Source organism: Cydia fagiglandana, chromosome 8, assembly GCF_963556715.1.
Source record: "Cydia fagiglandana chromosome 8, ilCydFagi1.1, whole genome shotgun sequence".
In the NCBI taxonomy this organism is placed as follows: Eukaryota; Metazoa; Arthropoda; class Insecta; order Lepidoptera; family Tortricidae; genus Cydia; species Cydia fagiglandana.
In genome coordinates, this window is record NC_085939.1 from 14,096,515 (window position 1) to 14,114,872 (window position 18,358).

The window sequence follows — 18,358 nt, forward strand, 5'->3', positions numbered from 1 at the left end:
GTAGAAAAAGGCAAGAAATTTAAACCTTTTTTGGGATGCGAACTCCTCGCGCCTACATTTTTCCAAATTTACCGCTTTTCTCTACTGACGGAAATAGCTTGACAAATTATAAATAGTTATATAATGTATGAATGTTTAAATATCTTACTTTTTTTACGTATAATATGTTGCCACGCCCTAGTAGGGTCCATGCTGTACTGAATGAAACTTAAACACCTTTATAAACACCATGGATTGCATCGAATAAATGATTATGATTATGATTATGATTATGATTTTTTTGTAAAAAAAAACGAGAGTTCTCTGAAAAGTACTCAAGTCTCTACAAGAGACTTGGGTCTCTATCTAATTGAAAAGAACTCGAAATTAAACTTAATTATAAGAGTCTGAAAACTCAACTCAGTCTTCAACAGTCTTCAAGCAGAGGACTGTAAGGGCTCGAGTACTGCCCAGCACTATCCGAGCTGACCGGGACGTCCGAGCTGACTGTTCGTGACAAATGTCATAATAAATGTCAATCAGATTGAAAAAAATGGTTCGATCGAAAGCAAGCGGATATGGAAGGAAATAATAATATCAAAATATTGGCCCTGGCTGCCTTAATGACTGATGAAGAGGCTACTGCACATTCTAGGTAATGGGGCGTACATGCACTTTGGTCGACACGTTCGGAAAAATGAGAATACACAGCATGATGTAAAGCGCTTTATTTACATATGATATGACCCAAGACTCTTTCGAAGCCGTTCACTGCAGAATTAAACAAGGTTTAACAAAAACAAAAACTCTGGATCTCTGCTTAAGGCAAGATATGGAAATACAATGCATGTACCTACTAATAAATATGTATAATCAAGTGCCGAAACATATTAAGCTATTAAGAGGAAAGGGAATGACCGATTCTCCATACAAACATAGTTCCCGTTTTCCTGACTGGATATTGATATTATGGAATATTTAAGTAGCCTTCAGCAAACTGTAGTGATACCCAATGCATTTTGTTACATTCCACAATTGTAGATTTTTCAGCTTATCGGGTTTTGACATTATTTTCTCCCATCAATCCGACGTTCTTCAGTGTTCATGTGTTCAGTTCAGATTTGTTCCAGTTCCAGGAACGCATACCTAAGAAACGAGTTTAAAACAGAAGAAATTTACAATGGCTGCGAGAATGTAACAAAAATTTAAAGTATCGATATAAGATAATTATCCTCAAGCTGTTTTCGGCCACAGCGAATACAATACAGCACTAAAAATGTCGGTGGTGCGCTCTCAATAAAATAAGTAAGTAAATAAAAACTACTAAGCTCGTTACACTAACATAGAATTGTAATAAACTACTTACTCACTCACTTACTTTCCTCTGGTGAAAAACAAGCCAAAATAGCAAATACGGAACCCTTACAGTTTCGTCATGTCTGTCTGTCTATCTGTCCCAGCTATTTTCACAGCTATTTTACTCAAAAAGTATAAGATAACGAATTTGGAAAGTAGGTGTATTTTGTAAGCCACTAATTAGTTTAGAAGTTCAAATATATACAAGTTTAATATTTTTTCAGGCAGTTCATATTACGAGTGACGTGACTATAATCATCATATCAGCCTTTTATTACCCACTGCTGAGCATAGTCGAGACAGATCATCCGCTCCAGATGCAACCCTGATACTGACCACGATCCTCAGACATGAGGGACCGACCAAAGAGAGAGCTGAGCATAGGCCTCTCTTCGAATATGCCACTTATCCCGGTCCCAAGCCAATCTCATCCAGAAGTGACCCGCAGTCTTCCACCCAACGAGCTAACGGACGCCAGGCACTCCTTTCGTCTGTATGCGGCCACCATTCCGTTAACATTTTGGCCCACCTGCCATCACTCTGCCTGGCAACTTGTCCCGCCCAGCTCCATTTAAGTTTGGTAATGACGTATCCGACTTCTTGCAACTTGGTGCAACGTCGAATCTCTACATTCCTCACTCGATCTTGTAGTTTGATGCCGACCATCGCGCGCTCCATGGCTCTTTGTGCCACTTAGATTTTATGCATGACGTGACTATATGTATAGGAAAATATAAATAAAAATAAATATATGAAGAGTTTTATTGAATTATTTCAGTAGTTAGTGCCTTTGGGTAGCTTTGGGTAATTTAGGCAGGAAAGAGGGAATATTACGCAAAATTCTGCGTAGGGGGCGTAACTAACACTAACCCCAGGACCTACTGCGAATCACGAAAATCAGGATTTCGATTTTTGCCTGTCTAACACTAAATATCTGCCTCTCTGTATTTTTATAGCTTGTCAAAGGACTGTCTTATTTCAAACATAGATAGAGAGAATCATACTATCTTTGTCTTACACTAGTACTAGCACCCGACAGAAAAGGATGAGTATAATTTTTTTGTTCTTATTTACTGACTAACTTCGTACGAAATAAAAGGTATCTAAGTAATAAGTTGGAATGTGAGAAAAACTAGTAATATCTTAATATTTATTACTCAGTGATCTGACAAACCATCGCAAAACGATCAAAAATCATTTATATCTCAAAATAGGGCTAGGTTTATTAAACTCATATTATGTATCTTTATAAAATTTCCAGATTGTAGTCAAAAAACTGCAGTTCAAAATTGTTAAAAAAATTGTATCATGTTGTTCCAAACAATATTTATTTTTGCGATAAATAGTCCGAACTCTGTTCATTATAAACCTACATGCTCATTATTTAATCATTTTTACGTGCAGTAACATCAGTAGGTGTCTCATTGAATATAATCCGACTAATATACATTTCAGCAACACCTCCATATTTCACAAAATAAATCAAGACATTATCCAACCTATATAATCTTGACGTATATTATATCAAAGACGCCTGCAAAGAAAATGAAATCACTATGTTTTAAGAGTCTGCACTCTCGAATAAGCCTTGAACCGAAATATGAACGTACATTGTGCCAACACACCAAATACATGTCAATACTACCAACACAAAAAAACAACGCTAGGGCTCGACACTTCCAGTACCTACTGTTTATTGATATCGATAAATCACGTGGATTAATAAAAGAAAGCATTATATAAATAATTTTATTTTACATGATAAAAGTAACATAGTTTATTATACAAGTAGGCAAATTACAATATGCACTTATGAATTCTCGCGCATTCTTTTTTAATCAGTTTCCGGTCTAAAATGCAAATATCGCATACAAACATCAGTTTACCGACCTGTTCGGATCAAGTGGAAATCTGGCCATAAATATGTCAGTAGTTAGTCTTCTTACACGCCCACCACAAACTTCACATTTTCATAAAGATTTGGCCCCAATTTAATAACAACTAAAGTATTTTGTCTAAATCAAAATAAAAAATAAACATTCATTCATTCAATAAACATCATTCACAACAATTTAAAATGACGTTATTGACGTTTTACTACCGATAATACAAACCTAAAAAAAGTAAGTATAATCTGTATAATACGTCTAAGTTGAAAGCAAGTATGGTATGTGTTACCAAAATGCAACAGCAGTCATTTTAATTCGATAAGATTATTTCTATGCCTCAATGTTGGTAACAAGTACGTTCATAATTTATCATAGTATGGGAAGTCGATGGGCTGACGCCAAGTACCTAATATAAACCGACCAAGTAACGAATTAGCTATACCATCATATTTAACAAACAAATTTATGACGTTTTGCAATCCTCTTAATTTGGCAAATATGTCCCGACGCAGCCGGGCATGTATATTGTGAAAGGTGGTATTCCATCTGTCCAATCTTGGTCCAATGTGTATTTGCGTCTCACATTTTGCTTAATGAGAGAGTGAGACGCAATGCATATTGGACAAAGATCTTAAACTAGTAGAATACCACCCGAAGAGAAAAATTGGGTCTCCGGGCCGTCAGGAGGCTCCGGGCCGTGACAGGGCCGGGCCCGCACCGTGCCACGCCCGAGCCCCGGTGATCACGTGATGCTCTCCATAGAAAACGAAGCTCCGGAAGCTCCGGCCCGGCCACGGCCCGGTCTAGCGTGAGTCATCCTTTAAACTACTGTCAATGCTTCAAAAAACAGTGTGCCAATACTGTTATACGATTTAATAGAACGGCAACTACTTAAATACACGTCAACGCGGGCTATAACCGCGAAAATCTAAGTGCGCAAATTGCGGACATCTTTCTCTGTCACTCTTATTACGCTGTCATTGGAGTAAAAGAGAAAGATCCCCGCAATTTGGGGGCTTACCGCAAAAACCGAAATTCACCAGTTATTAAAAAATGGATTTAAAATAATAGTTTTTTTTTTGTACTCGTATAATGCAATCGAATTTCGTATAATTGCGGGCACAAGTTCGCATAATGAAGATTTATGTACTGGCAGCCCTGTTTATATCCATCAATTTTAAATAAAAATAAGGTTGAATAATATGTAGTATATTTTATATAACAGCTTACTCTTTAAGCATATTATGCGAATATATTATTAATATTGTTTCCTAAATATTTTGGCAGTCAAGGTTCTTCGTCATGTCAGGTATTTATTAGATTTTTTAAGTAGCCACTTAAATGGACTTATCATTTCAAAGAGTATTTACTCATTTAAGATTGATACATGGTAACTGGTATGTTACAAAACTAAGTAGATAAATATACTCGTAAGTTAAGATGTTTTTTTTGTAAACCTTACCGACATGCCCCCAAACTGCCCGCTGAAATGCGACGTATGTTAATAATGTACATATTAATATCTCTAAGGCCCACTTGCACTATTGTCACAATGAGTAGTTAAATTATTAAAAAACCTAGCCTTAAGAAAAGAATTGCACAGCTCTTTCAAACGTATACGACAGTTCGAATTTAAACTCAAATTATACCGACACAAGGTTGTTATTGCAATTTCACGGTCGAGTGAGACACAAGCTAGCAAAGGTTGATGGTTTGTCAATGGAATCATGAGATCCATCTGTCACTTGTTTATTTTTATGCAGTCAGTGGCAATGACTGGTGTCAGACAGCCGTGCAAACATAAAAAGCAATCAAGTTAATCAAGCGGTTATAAAAAATATTATATTTGTTTTTAAATCATATAAGTAGTGTTAAATTTGTGCTGTTATAGTGAACATGATTGACGTGTTGAAGAAGTGAAACTAATTTTGCGAATTGCAATACCTATATTATGTACTATTTACTGCTCGTTAGTGTTTTTTTATTAATATTAATAACGCAAACATAACTTATTAATATAATTATATCTTATTTGACATAAATACGTAGCTTAAGCTATACATATAAATCACCAATCAAAACAAATATTTTTTATTCATGCCTACACAAAAATATTCAAGTTAGTTTTGAACCACAGTTAATGATCTAAAATCAGTAGTGGAAACTGTTTTGGCTTATGTATATTTTTAATTGTAATTATCTATAGGTATATGTGTTATTTTTCGCTTTTATCAATAGTTTTGTTTGTTACCTGAATTGAATTAGCAGCTTAAGCAGGTAATTTTATATAAGAAGAAAATTATGTTAATTATCGGAAGTGCCTGTGTGTGTGTCAAATTCAAATGTGAAATGTAACTTTATATAAATATAAAGCAGCTAAGTGACCTACCTTAAATCAAAACATAATCACCCAATGCCACTAAATAATCAAAGATGACAGTAATATCTAACAAAGTACATTTAGACGACATTTTGGAGAAATTCGGTGTATGGGGCCGTTACCACACTGCAGCGACGGTATGGCTGACCCTGATAAATGTTTTCAACTCCATAGCGTACACCAACTATGTGTTTATCACCGAGGAGGTCAAATACAGGTACGTTTACCTTATTTGCTGTCTTATTTTATTATTCGACAGCTAAAGGCCAAGTCACACTGACTGCATACGTAAGCAGCATGTTACCGGTTCCTTTCGCAGTACATCACGCAACAAAAATTACCTTCTCAAAAATATGTACCATAGTTCTTAATTCGCTGACTCTAACGTCAGTAGCCCACACTGACGTAGTGGACGAGTATGGCCAAACTATTGGAGAAAACCTAACTACCCAACCGAGACCCAACCCGACAACTCAAGACAGAATAGACAGATCGTCTTGGCGCCGAAGGATAAGGAGAGCCAACCCCACCTAATGTGGGATAAGGCAAAGGAAAATAAGAGTTCTCAATTCGCTGACATTATATGGGACATATTTTTGAGTATAAATGTGTCTTCTTCCTCGCGTTATCCCGGCATTTCGCCACGGCTCATGATAGCCTGGGGTCCGCTTGACAACTAATCCCATGATTTGACGTAGGCACTAGTTTTTACGAAAGCGACTGCCATCTGACCTTCCAACCTAGAGGGTAACCTAGGCCTTATTGGGATTAGTCCGGTTTTCTCACGATGTTTTCCTTCACCGAAAAGCGACTGGTAAATATCAAATGATATTTCGTACATTAGTTCCAAAAAACTCATTGGTACGAGCCGGGGTTTGAACCTGCGACCTCCAGATTGCAAGTCGCACGCTCTCACCGCTAGGCCACCAGCGCTTCGCTTTTGACTATAAATGTGTGCACCCATTTTTTTACACTCGACTAGTACATTTTGTCTTTACATTGCAGATGCAAACATTATTCTGATGATGGGATGAACACAAGTCATCTTAACAGATCTGACTTTGGCTGCCGAGTTGATTCTTTATGCACCGAGTGGGTCTATGACGACCCGCGAAGCTTTGTGGCAGAGGTAAAAAATTTAAGTCAACCTCCTGCGTACAATTTTTTGTAGGTACATATTCCGCGATCTATTTTGAACTTTCATTGAATTATTCGAGGGTTCCAAATTCAAAAACAAAATAAGTGCTTCTGGGTCTCAGGAGGAATCTCAATTTGACTAAACTGGAATAAGGCTCGTTTAGACGGTGCGAAAACTCGCATGCGAGTTTTATTACATTGCAGTATTTGATTGGTTTTTGGAATTTGATGTAACCTCAATAGTCCGCAATCTAGGTAGGTACCTAACTAAAATCGCATGAGAGTTAGTGCGCCGTCTAGGTGACTCTTAAGGATAACTCAAACAAAACGCCACAAAAAAGAAAGGCAATACCTACTACCTGGTTTAAACCTGTTCTCCAAATATGCTGTGGGTACTTAATTTACTGTAAGTAATATAAATTATAATTATTTTAAAGAGATCTTAAAAAATATAGCTACAGTTAACTAATAAATAATTACCGAATTCAGCCTATACATCCCACTGCTGAGGAGGAGTTCTTGACTTGCGGCTCGATTCGGAAAATGAATTAGATCTCTACTAGACCTCAACAAGTTACGATATGGATAATTTAAAGATATTTGTAAGATAGATATGCCAAATTTGACGTTTCCGCGATTCTGGAGGTCCTCTTGAACGATTTCGACAAGTTATGACTTAGATATCCAAGTCACATCTAGTCGATATCTAATGTAAATCAAGTTGATCTCTATATCGTCTCTAGATCTTGTGATTATCTCGTTTCCCGAATACGCGTGTTGGAGACTTTGAGGAGTTCTATTTATGTTTTAAAAATTTGCTCGTGTTACAGTGTAATAATATGGAATACATATATTCTTTATATATTTTTAACCGACTTCCAAATCCCAAAGGAGGAGGTTATCAATTCGGTTGTATGTTTTTTTTTTGTTTTTTTTTATGTTTGTTACTCCATATCTCCGTCATTACTGGACCGATTTTGAAAATTATTTTTTTGATTGTATGTATATGCATACAGATTGGTCCCGTTTTTGTCAAAATCCAGTTCTGATGATGGGATCCATGAGGAATCGACGGAACTCCTCAAATTTTAAAGGCATACATATGGTGATTTTTGTGTTTTTATCAACAAATCAAGCATATACATTCAAAAACGTGACATTTGATGAAGTGGAACTGCTGATGATGATCAGAACGGAACTCTTCAACGACGCATAGTTCACCTTTGGCGATTTGTCCTCTTCGTTATGTTTGTTAAGCAAGTTTAGTTTTTAAGCCACAATTTTGTCAAGCTTGAGTTCTGATGATGGGATCCATGAGAAATCGAGGGAACTCCTCAAATTTTAAAGGCATGCGTACAGAGATTTTTGTATTTTCATCAGAAAATCAAGCATTTTCATTAAAAACTGTCGCATTTGATGAAGTGGAACTGCTGATGATGATCAGAACGGAACTCTTCAACGACGCATAGTTCACGTTTGGCGATTTGTCCTCTTCGTTATGTTTGTTAAGCAAGTTTAGTTTTTAAGCCACATTTCTGTCAAGCTCGAGTTCTGATGATGGGATCCATAAGGAATCGAGGGAACTCCTCAAATCTTAAAGGCATACGTATAGAATTTTTTGTATTTACATCGTAAAATCAAGCATTTACATTAAAAACTGTCGCATTTGATGAAGTGGAACTGCTGATGATGATCAGAACAGAACTCTTCCACGACGCATAGTACATGTTTGGTGATTTCGAATTTCGATTTTGACTTGGACTGGGACCCGGACTCATACCCGGATCCGGTTCGGACCCGGACTCGGACTCGGACTCGGACCCGGACTCGGACCCGGACTCGGACCCGGACCCGGACCCGGACTCGGTCCGGGACTCGGACCCGGACTCTGACTCAGAGACCCGGACCTTGACCCGGAAAACCACTATGATACCTAAACTAAATAAACCACTATGATTACATTGATTACCTACCATAAAATGTGGGTATGATGATGCCAAACCCCTCCCGCTCAAACTCCCGTACACCGCACCGCATGCGCCGTTAAGTGGGTTAGGTTAGGTTTGAACTGCGATCCTCACATAACCGAACAAAAGTGGGTTAGGTTTGGTTAGAACTGCGAGTCTTACAGAAACGAAATGCTAAGTACTAGAAAAGTGGGTTTGATTAGGTTCGAACTGCGATCCTCACAGAACCGAACTGCTATCAAAGAAGTGGGTTAGGTTAGGCTAGAACTACGACCCTTACGGAAACGAAATGCTACTAGAAAGTACTGGTTTTACCATCTACCATAATCTTTCACCGGGCCCCATAGAAGTCGGTTTTTTTTTCTTAAAAATTATTGTTTTCTTATTTTGTTTGTTAGTTCGACTTGGCGTGTCAAGAATGGAAACGGACTCTAGTAGGCACCATGCACAGCTTTGGATACATGGTGGGATTGCTGATCGTGGGACCTCTTTCGGATAGGTACGTCAACATATAATTTATTAGAACGGACCTCGGAAAATGCTACATGATAATGTAGCATTGCAATGCTACATGATAGAGTATATGCGAAAAGAGAAAAGTCGTGGGGCCCAATATATTCCACGACTCTTTCCGAACAGACTCTAACAAAACTTAAAAATGAAGAAATGAATTAAATTAGGAAAAAAAAAATCTTACAAATTCCCTGGATACTCGAAATGACCGGAAATGCCGGAAGACGCTGGATGCGGATCGCTTCCAACCGGTACGAGTGGAGGTCCAAGGGGGAGGCCTATGTTCAGCAGTGGATACGTCTTATGGCTGAGATGATGATGATGACTCAAAATGAGGAATATATTTTTATTCGGTTAAGCTTATCACTAAAGTTATGGTGGTAAACATTTTTTTGTCGAAAATGTAAATGAAAAACTGTTCAAATGCATTTATGATTATGACCGTGACTGAACAAAACATCAGAGCGATAATGCATACAAAAGAAGCATTATATCTACTTTGGATTTCACAGTTTTTACAATTCACAAAAAAATTATAAACAAAGTGATATTTTTATTTGTGTAACGAAGTATTACGAAGGTACCTAAAAATTTCCTTGTTAGTAGATCGTTTAAATATAAATAATATGAATGACCTTCGTATTTTGTGTGACGACACCCATTGCTTATACATATGGCTCATGCCTCATGCCCATTGCCCATGCATTGCTATTTACTTGTTTAATAGATTATTATTTTACTAGCGACCCGCCCTGCTTCACACTGGTTAACAAATTATACACCTAAACCTTCCTCAAGAATCACTCTGTTGACAGGTGAAAACCGCATGAAAATCCGTTAAAAGTAGTTTGTAAGTTTATCGCGAACAAACACACAAACAGACAGATGCGGCAACGGACTTTGTTTTATAAGGTGTAGGGGTTGGGTGGATCAACTTTTTTGTGTTGTTGGAAGTTGTTAGAAAAGAAATATGACTATTTAATTATTTATTAAAAACAAAACAAGTACTTACTTAAATTATATTTCAGACAGAAATCCCGCAAAATAAAACTGTATCACAGAGTTGTCATCTAAAATGGGGCATTATCTATGAAAAGCAACCTTATAGTCGATGGCGCTTACGCCGCACAGCGTCGCGCGACATTGTATTGTATTTTTATAAATTTTCTAAGCATCGTTAATAATGGCGTAAGTAGCGCAATCGACAATAAGGTCCCTTTTCGTAGATAACGTCACAAATGAAAATAAAGATTAAAATAAATAAATTAACCCTTAATTTGGCAAAAAATAAAAAACTTGATTTTAACTTTTGTATGCACATTTATTTATTATTATGCCTTTAAATATGTCTTAAAAAATGTTTTAAAATTATTTCACTGTAAGATTTCCTGAAAATCGAATGTACAGTATTTTTAACAAAAACGTACGCTCGTCAAACTTAGTGTGTTAAATATACTTAACAAATTCCAAAAAAGGGTATCGAATCAAAGACAATAAAAAATATGTTTTGGCATTTAATCGAAGCATAAGACCAATGTTTATGAGTTCATATATTTGCTACGAAACGCAAGTACAGTAATATAGGGTAAACGATTTTCCAAATGACAGTGATATTGTTTGATTGAGTTTAATATAATGCCAGTGTTACAACAACGCTACTTATATAGGTACTTGCAGCATTTAAATATTTTGAATGAAAAAAAAAATACACAATACCACCTACATGAAGTATATTTGAATTGAATTGAATAAAAAAAAAATGAAAATTAACCATTTCATTTAGTTTCCTTGAACGTAATAGCCATAGGCCAAATTGAACGGAGTTTTATAAAAAAAACGTGTACTGACATTAAGTAGCGTTCGCTTTGTTGCATACTAAGCTATAAATGTATAACGAATCAAACTATAGCATTCAATCTCTTCTATTATGGCAAAATATACAGGTAGGCAGTGAAATTTGTCAAATTATTAAAACTGTAACATAACGTTTTGTTAAAAATGCTTAACAGATTGTTTAATTTCTAATACACTGTATATAATGTTTTGTCAAAAATACTTAACAGTTGTGTATGCTTGCTTATTACACGTAAATAACTTGATTTGACGAATAAGTGTGATATGTAGAGTATACGTAATTGATAGCTAATGAAGTGGACTGTATAAATATTATGACTAATGGGATGATGGAAACGCGTTATACTCGTATAATTAAGTATTTTAATAAACAATATTAAGTACAAGGATGTTATTTGTAACACGGTGACAGGCAGACTGATTGTCAAACACAAATTAAAATACTTCACAAACAATTCAACGTTCGAAGGAGGCCGCGTGCCAGCCAGTCGCCAACAGTAATACTATAATCAAATATAATAATAGTATATGCGCTAAAATTTCGCGTAATAGAATCGAAAAAAATAGACAAATACCTGGATAGAACGCAGTGTCGACTTTCTACTCGCTATGTTGATTCACTACTAACATATAACATTGTTGCCAGTAAGATTTTATTTTTTTCTTTATTCTTTATAATATAAATGATACATAGAAATAAATAAATTCGAATTTACGTAAAAAATAACATGCCTACATTTTTTCAAAGTAAGTGTTAAGTATACTTGACTGTGCCAAATTAAGGGTTAAGAATGAGAGATAAGATTGAAATGATATAAATGATCTTATGTTATCTTATCTTATCTTATCTTAAAATAAAAGAGCAGTCAAGAGATATCTAAATGGGGAGGTGGGTACCTCAGGGGACAGAGAAGGACGCGGTATTGTGCGTTATGCATCATAATATATGTACATACATTAATTTCAAAACGGTATTCATTTGATATTCAGGTATCGTCTTGGGTCGTCCCATTCGTTTTTCGTCAAGTTCTTAAATTAGTCCTATTCCGCTTTCGTCACTCATTCTACATTAAAAGCCACCGACGATTGTGACGAATGTAGAATGAGTGACGAAAGCAGAATAGGACTAATTTAAGAACTTGACTAAAAACGAATGGTACGACCCAAGACGATACCGATATTCATTGTATACGTAAACTAGTATTTACAGTATAATAATTTCACGGTTTTTACGGTACAACGCGGTCTCAAATTATCCACAACAATAAAACTATAGACGACCGTGGTATATAAATAAACCATGAAATCGGAGTTTGCAAATGTTAATATCCTCTTTATTTTTCTGTTTTGTATTGTCATCAGTATTTTATTCTCGTTCCACAAAACTATGTTTTACATGAAGCATATGTAATAACTAGGTACAGGTCACAAGTTAAACCTTTAATAAGTTTACCCTGTAAAGAGAAGGAAGTGTGTCATCTTTATTATTAAGTTTAATTTTGGAAATAATATAACAATTGAAAAAAAAAGTAATAGCTATATTTACCTACAGTAACCGTCAGTCGGCCATAGCCCATAATACAATTTAATTAAATGTCGGCAAGCGAACTGGACAATTATGTGTTTCCTTTTTTGGAAATTGTTATATTTCACTACCTATTCTAACCTTAAGGAGCTCTAGGCGAGATTTCATAACATGACATGCAGTTTACAGTATCTAAGCAAGGTAACCACGCTTGGCTGGTCACGTACTTAGCTCTATATTGGTAATAGGTAATTAAATAATTATTATCGAGACATGTTAGTTGCAGTAGTTAAAATACCGTCACGGTACGTGCCATATGATAATGCGACGGAAAAACATTGTTAATGAAAGTAATGTCACTCCCAGTTCTTCGAACATTAAGATATTTCATACATACGAGTATCTTTAAAAAATTGTATGCTTGCTGCTAAACAGTAAATCCTCTAATTACGTTTCATTATAGACCATTCATACACTGCACCATTCGACCAATCGAATTAAACCAATTAATTCTACCATTCGACTAATCGAATTAAACCAATGAATTCCAATCCGTATGGTCGTCACTCTAAAATATTTTTATTGATGTAATTCCAGGTTAGGAAGGAAAACTCTTACAGTCGTGACATGTATACTCGGGAGTTCACTCGGGCTGGCGCGGAGCTTCACAACAAACTACTGGCTGTATGTAACTCTTGAGTTTTTGGAGGCTGTGGTTGGGGATCCTTGCTCTTCATCCTTTATGATGTGTATGTATACATTTTTAACTTGACACACGTGGGCCCTACTGAAAGTTTCTGGATTCTGATAAATGAGACGACTTATTTTTTCTAAGTGGCCAGTCCAGGAATATTCAGTATGCCCTAAGTATGTATATGTTCAGAATAAAGGATTCAAGCATCAACAAGTTGGACCATATCATATATAAACAATTTACATTTTGTCTATTTCAGCTATAGAAATGGTCGCCACAGACAAGCGTGTCTTGTACACCACTATCAGCGGTTTTGGCTACACAATCGGGGGCATTCTATACCCTCTATTTTACTGGCTCGTTCCTTATTGGAGACACTTCCTTCAGGCAGTCTATGCGCCTGGTCTGCTATTCATTTTCTACATATACCTGCTTGATGAGAGCCCCCGATGGCTCCTAACTAAAGGGAAGAAAAACGAAGCAGTGACCATCATAGACGCGGCTGCTAAAAAAAACAACTTGCAGTTAGAAATGGATATAAATCAAATTTCTTACCAAGAAGAAAAAGGTGCAAGTTTTTCGAGAGTTCTACTAGAAACATTCAAATCCAAGTCATTGTTAAAGAGATTTTTCGTTTGCTCGGTGTGGTGGATAGCGTCTACGTTCGTCAACCATGGATTGACAATTAACTCTATCTCTCTGCAAGGAAACAAGTATGTGAACTACGCACTGACGTCCATTGTAGATGTTCCCGGACGGTTTGTTGTAGTGTACATACTGAACAGATTCAAGAGAAGGATTCCTTTGATAGTCACTTTCGTGGCATGCGCCGTTCTGTGTGTTGCTCAACCATTTGTTCCGAGCGGTAAGAATTTTTCTTCTTGTCATGAAACTTTACTTTGTCCCCAGAAACATAAATACTTACCTATAGTTACATATATTTTTATGATTTTTCCTATTTAATAATATAGATTAACAGGCCAAATCGAAAGTACACTGACATTAGAACGATTTTTGAATCATTATTTAGGTATCGTGCGTCACACCCTGCCCGAGCCATGTACAAGACAAGTACGAAGTGAATTGCACGATATTTGAATGACATCAGTTAGATGTTTTATTTTTGTCTACTTCTCTACGACCGCAGCACTCTCCCACAATGTATTTTTAACGATAACTCTTTACAGCACTACCCTGGCTCTCCATAACCTTGTACATGTCGGGCAAGCTCATGTCTTCCTTCTACTTCTCCATCACGTATATCTTCACCTCGGAGCTGTTCCCAACGTACACCAGGAACTCTATGCACGCCCTGTGCTCCTCCGTGGGCAGGATAGGCTCCATCGTTGCTCCGCAAATGCCTCTGCTGGTATGTATGAAAGCGCTTATATAATATATAATTCAGCCTATATACGTCCCACTGCTGGGTACAGAGCGGCTACCGCGAAAACCGAAATTCGCATATTGCGGGGATCTTTCTCTTTTACTCCAACGAAGGCGTATTTCTTCGCAGATGTATGCAGGTTTCCTCTCTAGGTGGCGTCATCTACTCGGCCACCACCGCTTATAATCTACAAAATAATTTTGATATCACCATGTAAATACGCAGTATCAGATAACTTTATAGGCCCTCTTGCACCATACCACTAACCGGGGTTAACCGGTTAAACCATTAACCCAGTATCAAATTGTACTGGTAACCATGGTAGATAACTCCAGGTTTAAGGCGCTAAGCTAGCAAAAGAGGTTATGGTATTGTCGAATAATCGGAAGTGCAAAAAGAAGTCTGCAGTAAAATTCAAAGCGTTTCAACTGATAACCAAAGTCATAAAACTGTAAGATAACTAATTTAGTAAGACACGTGAGAAACACAATATCCGTGTCGATAATGTGATGAAACTATGTATTACATTTTAACTAATAAGGCTTTACACGAGGCTCTAAAGCGGCCTTTGTATTGGATGCGGATTTGCACGCTGCACCGGTGTGCGAGCAAGACATCACTATTCATACTTGCGTAGAGGCCTAGATTTAGACCTCTAGAGATTTAGACCTCAAAACCATTGCTCTTTTGCCTGGGTTCCTAGACCCGGGCCTTGTGCTGGGCGTAGGTAGAAATTCGGCCCTGAGTTGTTACTGTATGGTTTCTCTGTCAGCAGAACGTTACATACTCCCCTGTTGCTTTTGCAGATGGTGTACTGGTCCGGCCTTCCATCAGTGATCTTCGGCCTCGTTTCTCTGACGGCCGGCCTGCTCACACTGTTGGTGCCCGATACCGCAGATGACGCATTGCCAGACACCGTACATCAAGCAGAGAAGATCGGCAAGTTTGAGGAGAACGAACTGAAGTGCTCTTCTTGACAGCGGTATATTTGTGTAGAGTCTGGGAAGCGCCATATTTGAATTTCGAGCACTCGATTCGTCACACGAAAATCTGTGGGAAACGGCAAAATGCAGCTATTTTTGAAATACAAGCGATAGAGATTGGGAATCTAGTGGTGACCACTGGTTTTCAATTATATCATTAGAATTTAAATGGCTAGTAGTGGAGATATTTTTAAAGAGAGAACACGAAACCAAGCGATCGAAATTCAATAATCGGGCTCCTGTGTGGAAAGAGAAGAGTCGTGGAATGTAAGGGAACCCATATATTTTACGACTCTTCTCTCTGTATATTAATTATTATTTGTATCTCTTATAAATTCACGGGTAAATACATCCCCGTCATTTGATAGGCGTGCATGGGGATACAGATCCAACACGTAGAGGCCCTTGGAGAAGTTTGTTGTTAAGTAAAATTAATTTATTATTAGAGTTTTCTATTATATAGACGGGGTGATTTTCATTTTAACCCTGTGACCACTATTAGTCATAAAAGTATTAAATTTGTCACTACGTATCAGATACGAGTTTTTTCATAAAGTTCCTAGGAAGACCAATCATCAATCCTGTAAAGTAAATGATTGTGATTGGCCAAATAAGTTCGTGTAACAATCATGAACGACTTTATAATAAAAGTCTTAAATTTTACAAATACCTATTTTAATAACTTAGGTAAGTATGTAAACATTTTTTTGTTAAATTTGACTGTTATTTGTAAGAAACAAGATTTTTGTACTTGTAGGTAAGCACAGATTTCTTGACTGAAAGTTGTCGAGCTTTTTCTAAGAGTAAACACCCGCGCTGGAAAAATGAACTCGCCCACTACTTGAATATACTTGAATTGATATTCCGCGTTCAATTTATTTGTACAAGCACAGATCTCCAATTATTTCAATACTGGTTACTAGGTACATTCAGTCAGCGCCCACATAAACTAATGCCTCATTAAATGCAACGGTTTCACTCGCAGGTTATAATTTGCAGGGATATCATTCCTAAAATACTTGCCAGTAAGCGAGCGTTCGTCTCAGTACACTAAAGGTGACATCCGAATGTCAACTGCAATTGCATTACTGTTGCGATATTGCTGCGGTGGTGTTTTTTACGCCTCTGTAGGCCAACGCCTCGCGACAGTATCTCGACGCGAGATAGACAACCCGTCTTTTTCTAACTGTATTAATTAAAGAGCAACGGGTAGTCTATCTCGCGGCGAGATACTGTCGCGCCAATCATATATAGTCTGTATCTGTCGATTTCCTTGATAAAATGAGTGACGTTCGCCGCCGCAATTATGACGCTCAATCCTTCACTCATTTTATCAAGTAAATTGACAGATATCCTTGCGCTCTCATTTTAGGGTTCCGTACCAAAAAGGTAAAGGAAGCCTTATGCCCCTTATGGTCGACTCTGTCCATCTGTCACATTGCTAAATATCTCGAGAACTAATGAAGCTATCGATCTGAAATTTGGAATAATTATGAACAACCCTAACCCAAACAAAATGGAATTATTGGAAGTGTAACTAAGCGGAAGGTCCTCTGGTTTGAATGAGGCGAACACTCGTCTGCGTTCAGTAGCCGTTGGAATATGGGAGAGCACTCTAGTCTGAAGCGTAGCTCGCCGAGAGTCTATTACCAACAGATGGACCGACTGCTATGGTTGCCTGTGAACGACCTGTATCGGTACAAGTATTATTGATATGCTTAAATATAACCTCGTTATATAATGGAGATTTTCGGATTTACTTTTTTTTAAACTTAAAGTTTCGGCAATTTGTATATATTATGCAATGAGAAGGACAGTAATAAGATATTCTCATAAAAACAAACAAAAAGACGAGCTAATATTACTCACTCATCGTTAATCTTAAGACGTTTCTCAGTCGTGTTGCTTTACTAAGGTATGCGGCCCGATTCGAACTTTAAGATACGTCAATTAATAGATCTAGAAACGATATAGATTATACCGGGTGTGGCTTGTAACACGAGCAAATAATTAAAACATAGATTGTACTCCTCAAACGGTGACACTTTTGTTCAACAACTTTTAAAAAATATTAAGTATTTAGACTCCCTATTTTTCATACAAAATAGATATTATCTTCAATGGACGCCATCGCCACGCCATTATCATTGTGATTGACGTTGCTTGTCACGCCTTAAACATAACAAAATTCACAATACATTGCGTCTTAGAATAAAAATTAAAGTGTATTAAAAATCAAACTACAAGTTATTTTTAAAAGTCGCTGAACAAATGTTGGTCAGTATGAGGGGTACAGCCTACGGTTTAATTTTTTGCTCATATTACAGGCCACACCCGGTATATGTCGGTGTCAAAATACTGGAGTCAGTTATGTAACGCTGCCATACATGACCCAAAAATTTTTTATTAAGCTATGAGCTTCATCACATCTGATATTTGAGTAATTCTAAGCATTTCTAGCCTGAAGTGGGGGGGAGGGTGGGGTACAAAGACGGCCGCCATCCGTCATCTTTAAAAAAAATCTACTCTGATCCTGGTGGGTACTAGGGCAAGTTTGGTATCATTTTCGTATAAACCAAAGACGTAGAATTCATTGCTGATATTTGTTTTTTCAATTTCATAGTAATTTTACAAGAAAAACGTAAAAAGGTGAAAAATTTGGTTGGAGATTTTTGCTACGCGGAGCCGAAACTACAA

The 18,358-nt window shown here is 37.0% G+C and overlaps 1 protein-coding gene across 1 annotated transcript; it reads left to right on the top strand.

The window, feature by feature from the left end:
* The first annotated feature begins 5,500 nt into the window (after positions 1-5,500).
* On the top strand, positions 5,501-16,198 carry LOC134666774 (solute carrier family 22 member 1-like). Its single transcript, XM_063524057.1, has 7 exons — positions 5,501-5,821; positions 6,610-6,733; positions 9,107-9,207; positions 13,198-13,349; positions 13,554-14,159; positions 14,482-14,663; positions 15,485-16,198. Exons 1-7 carry the CDS (start codon positions 5,658-5,660, stop codon positions 15,653-15,655), a joined length of 1,500 nt encoding a protein of 499 aa, XP_063380127.1. The 5' UTR covers positions 5,501-5,657; the 3' UTR covers positions 15,656-16,198.
* Positions 16,199-18,358: the final 2,160 nt, after the last annotated feature.

Excerpts from the sequence above, each read along its gene's own strand:
- LOC134666774 (XM_063524057.1), top strand. The coding sequence starts at position 5,658 with ATGACAGTAATATCTAACAAAGTACATTTAGACGACATTTTGGAGAAA. Across the intron at positions 6,734-9,106 it reads CGCGAAGCTTTGTGGCAGAG|TTCGACTTGGCGTGTCAAGA; the intron begins GTAAAAAATTTA and ends TTTGTTTGTTAG. Across the intron at positions 13,350-13,553 it reads CTCTTCATCCTTTATGATGT|CTATAGAAATGGTCGCCACA; the intron begins GTATGTATACAT and ends TGTCTATTTCAG.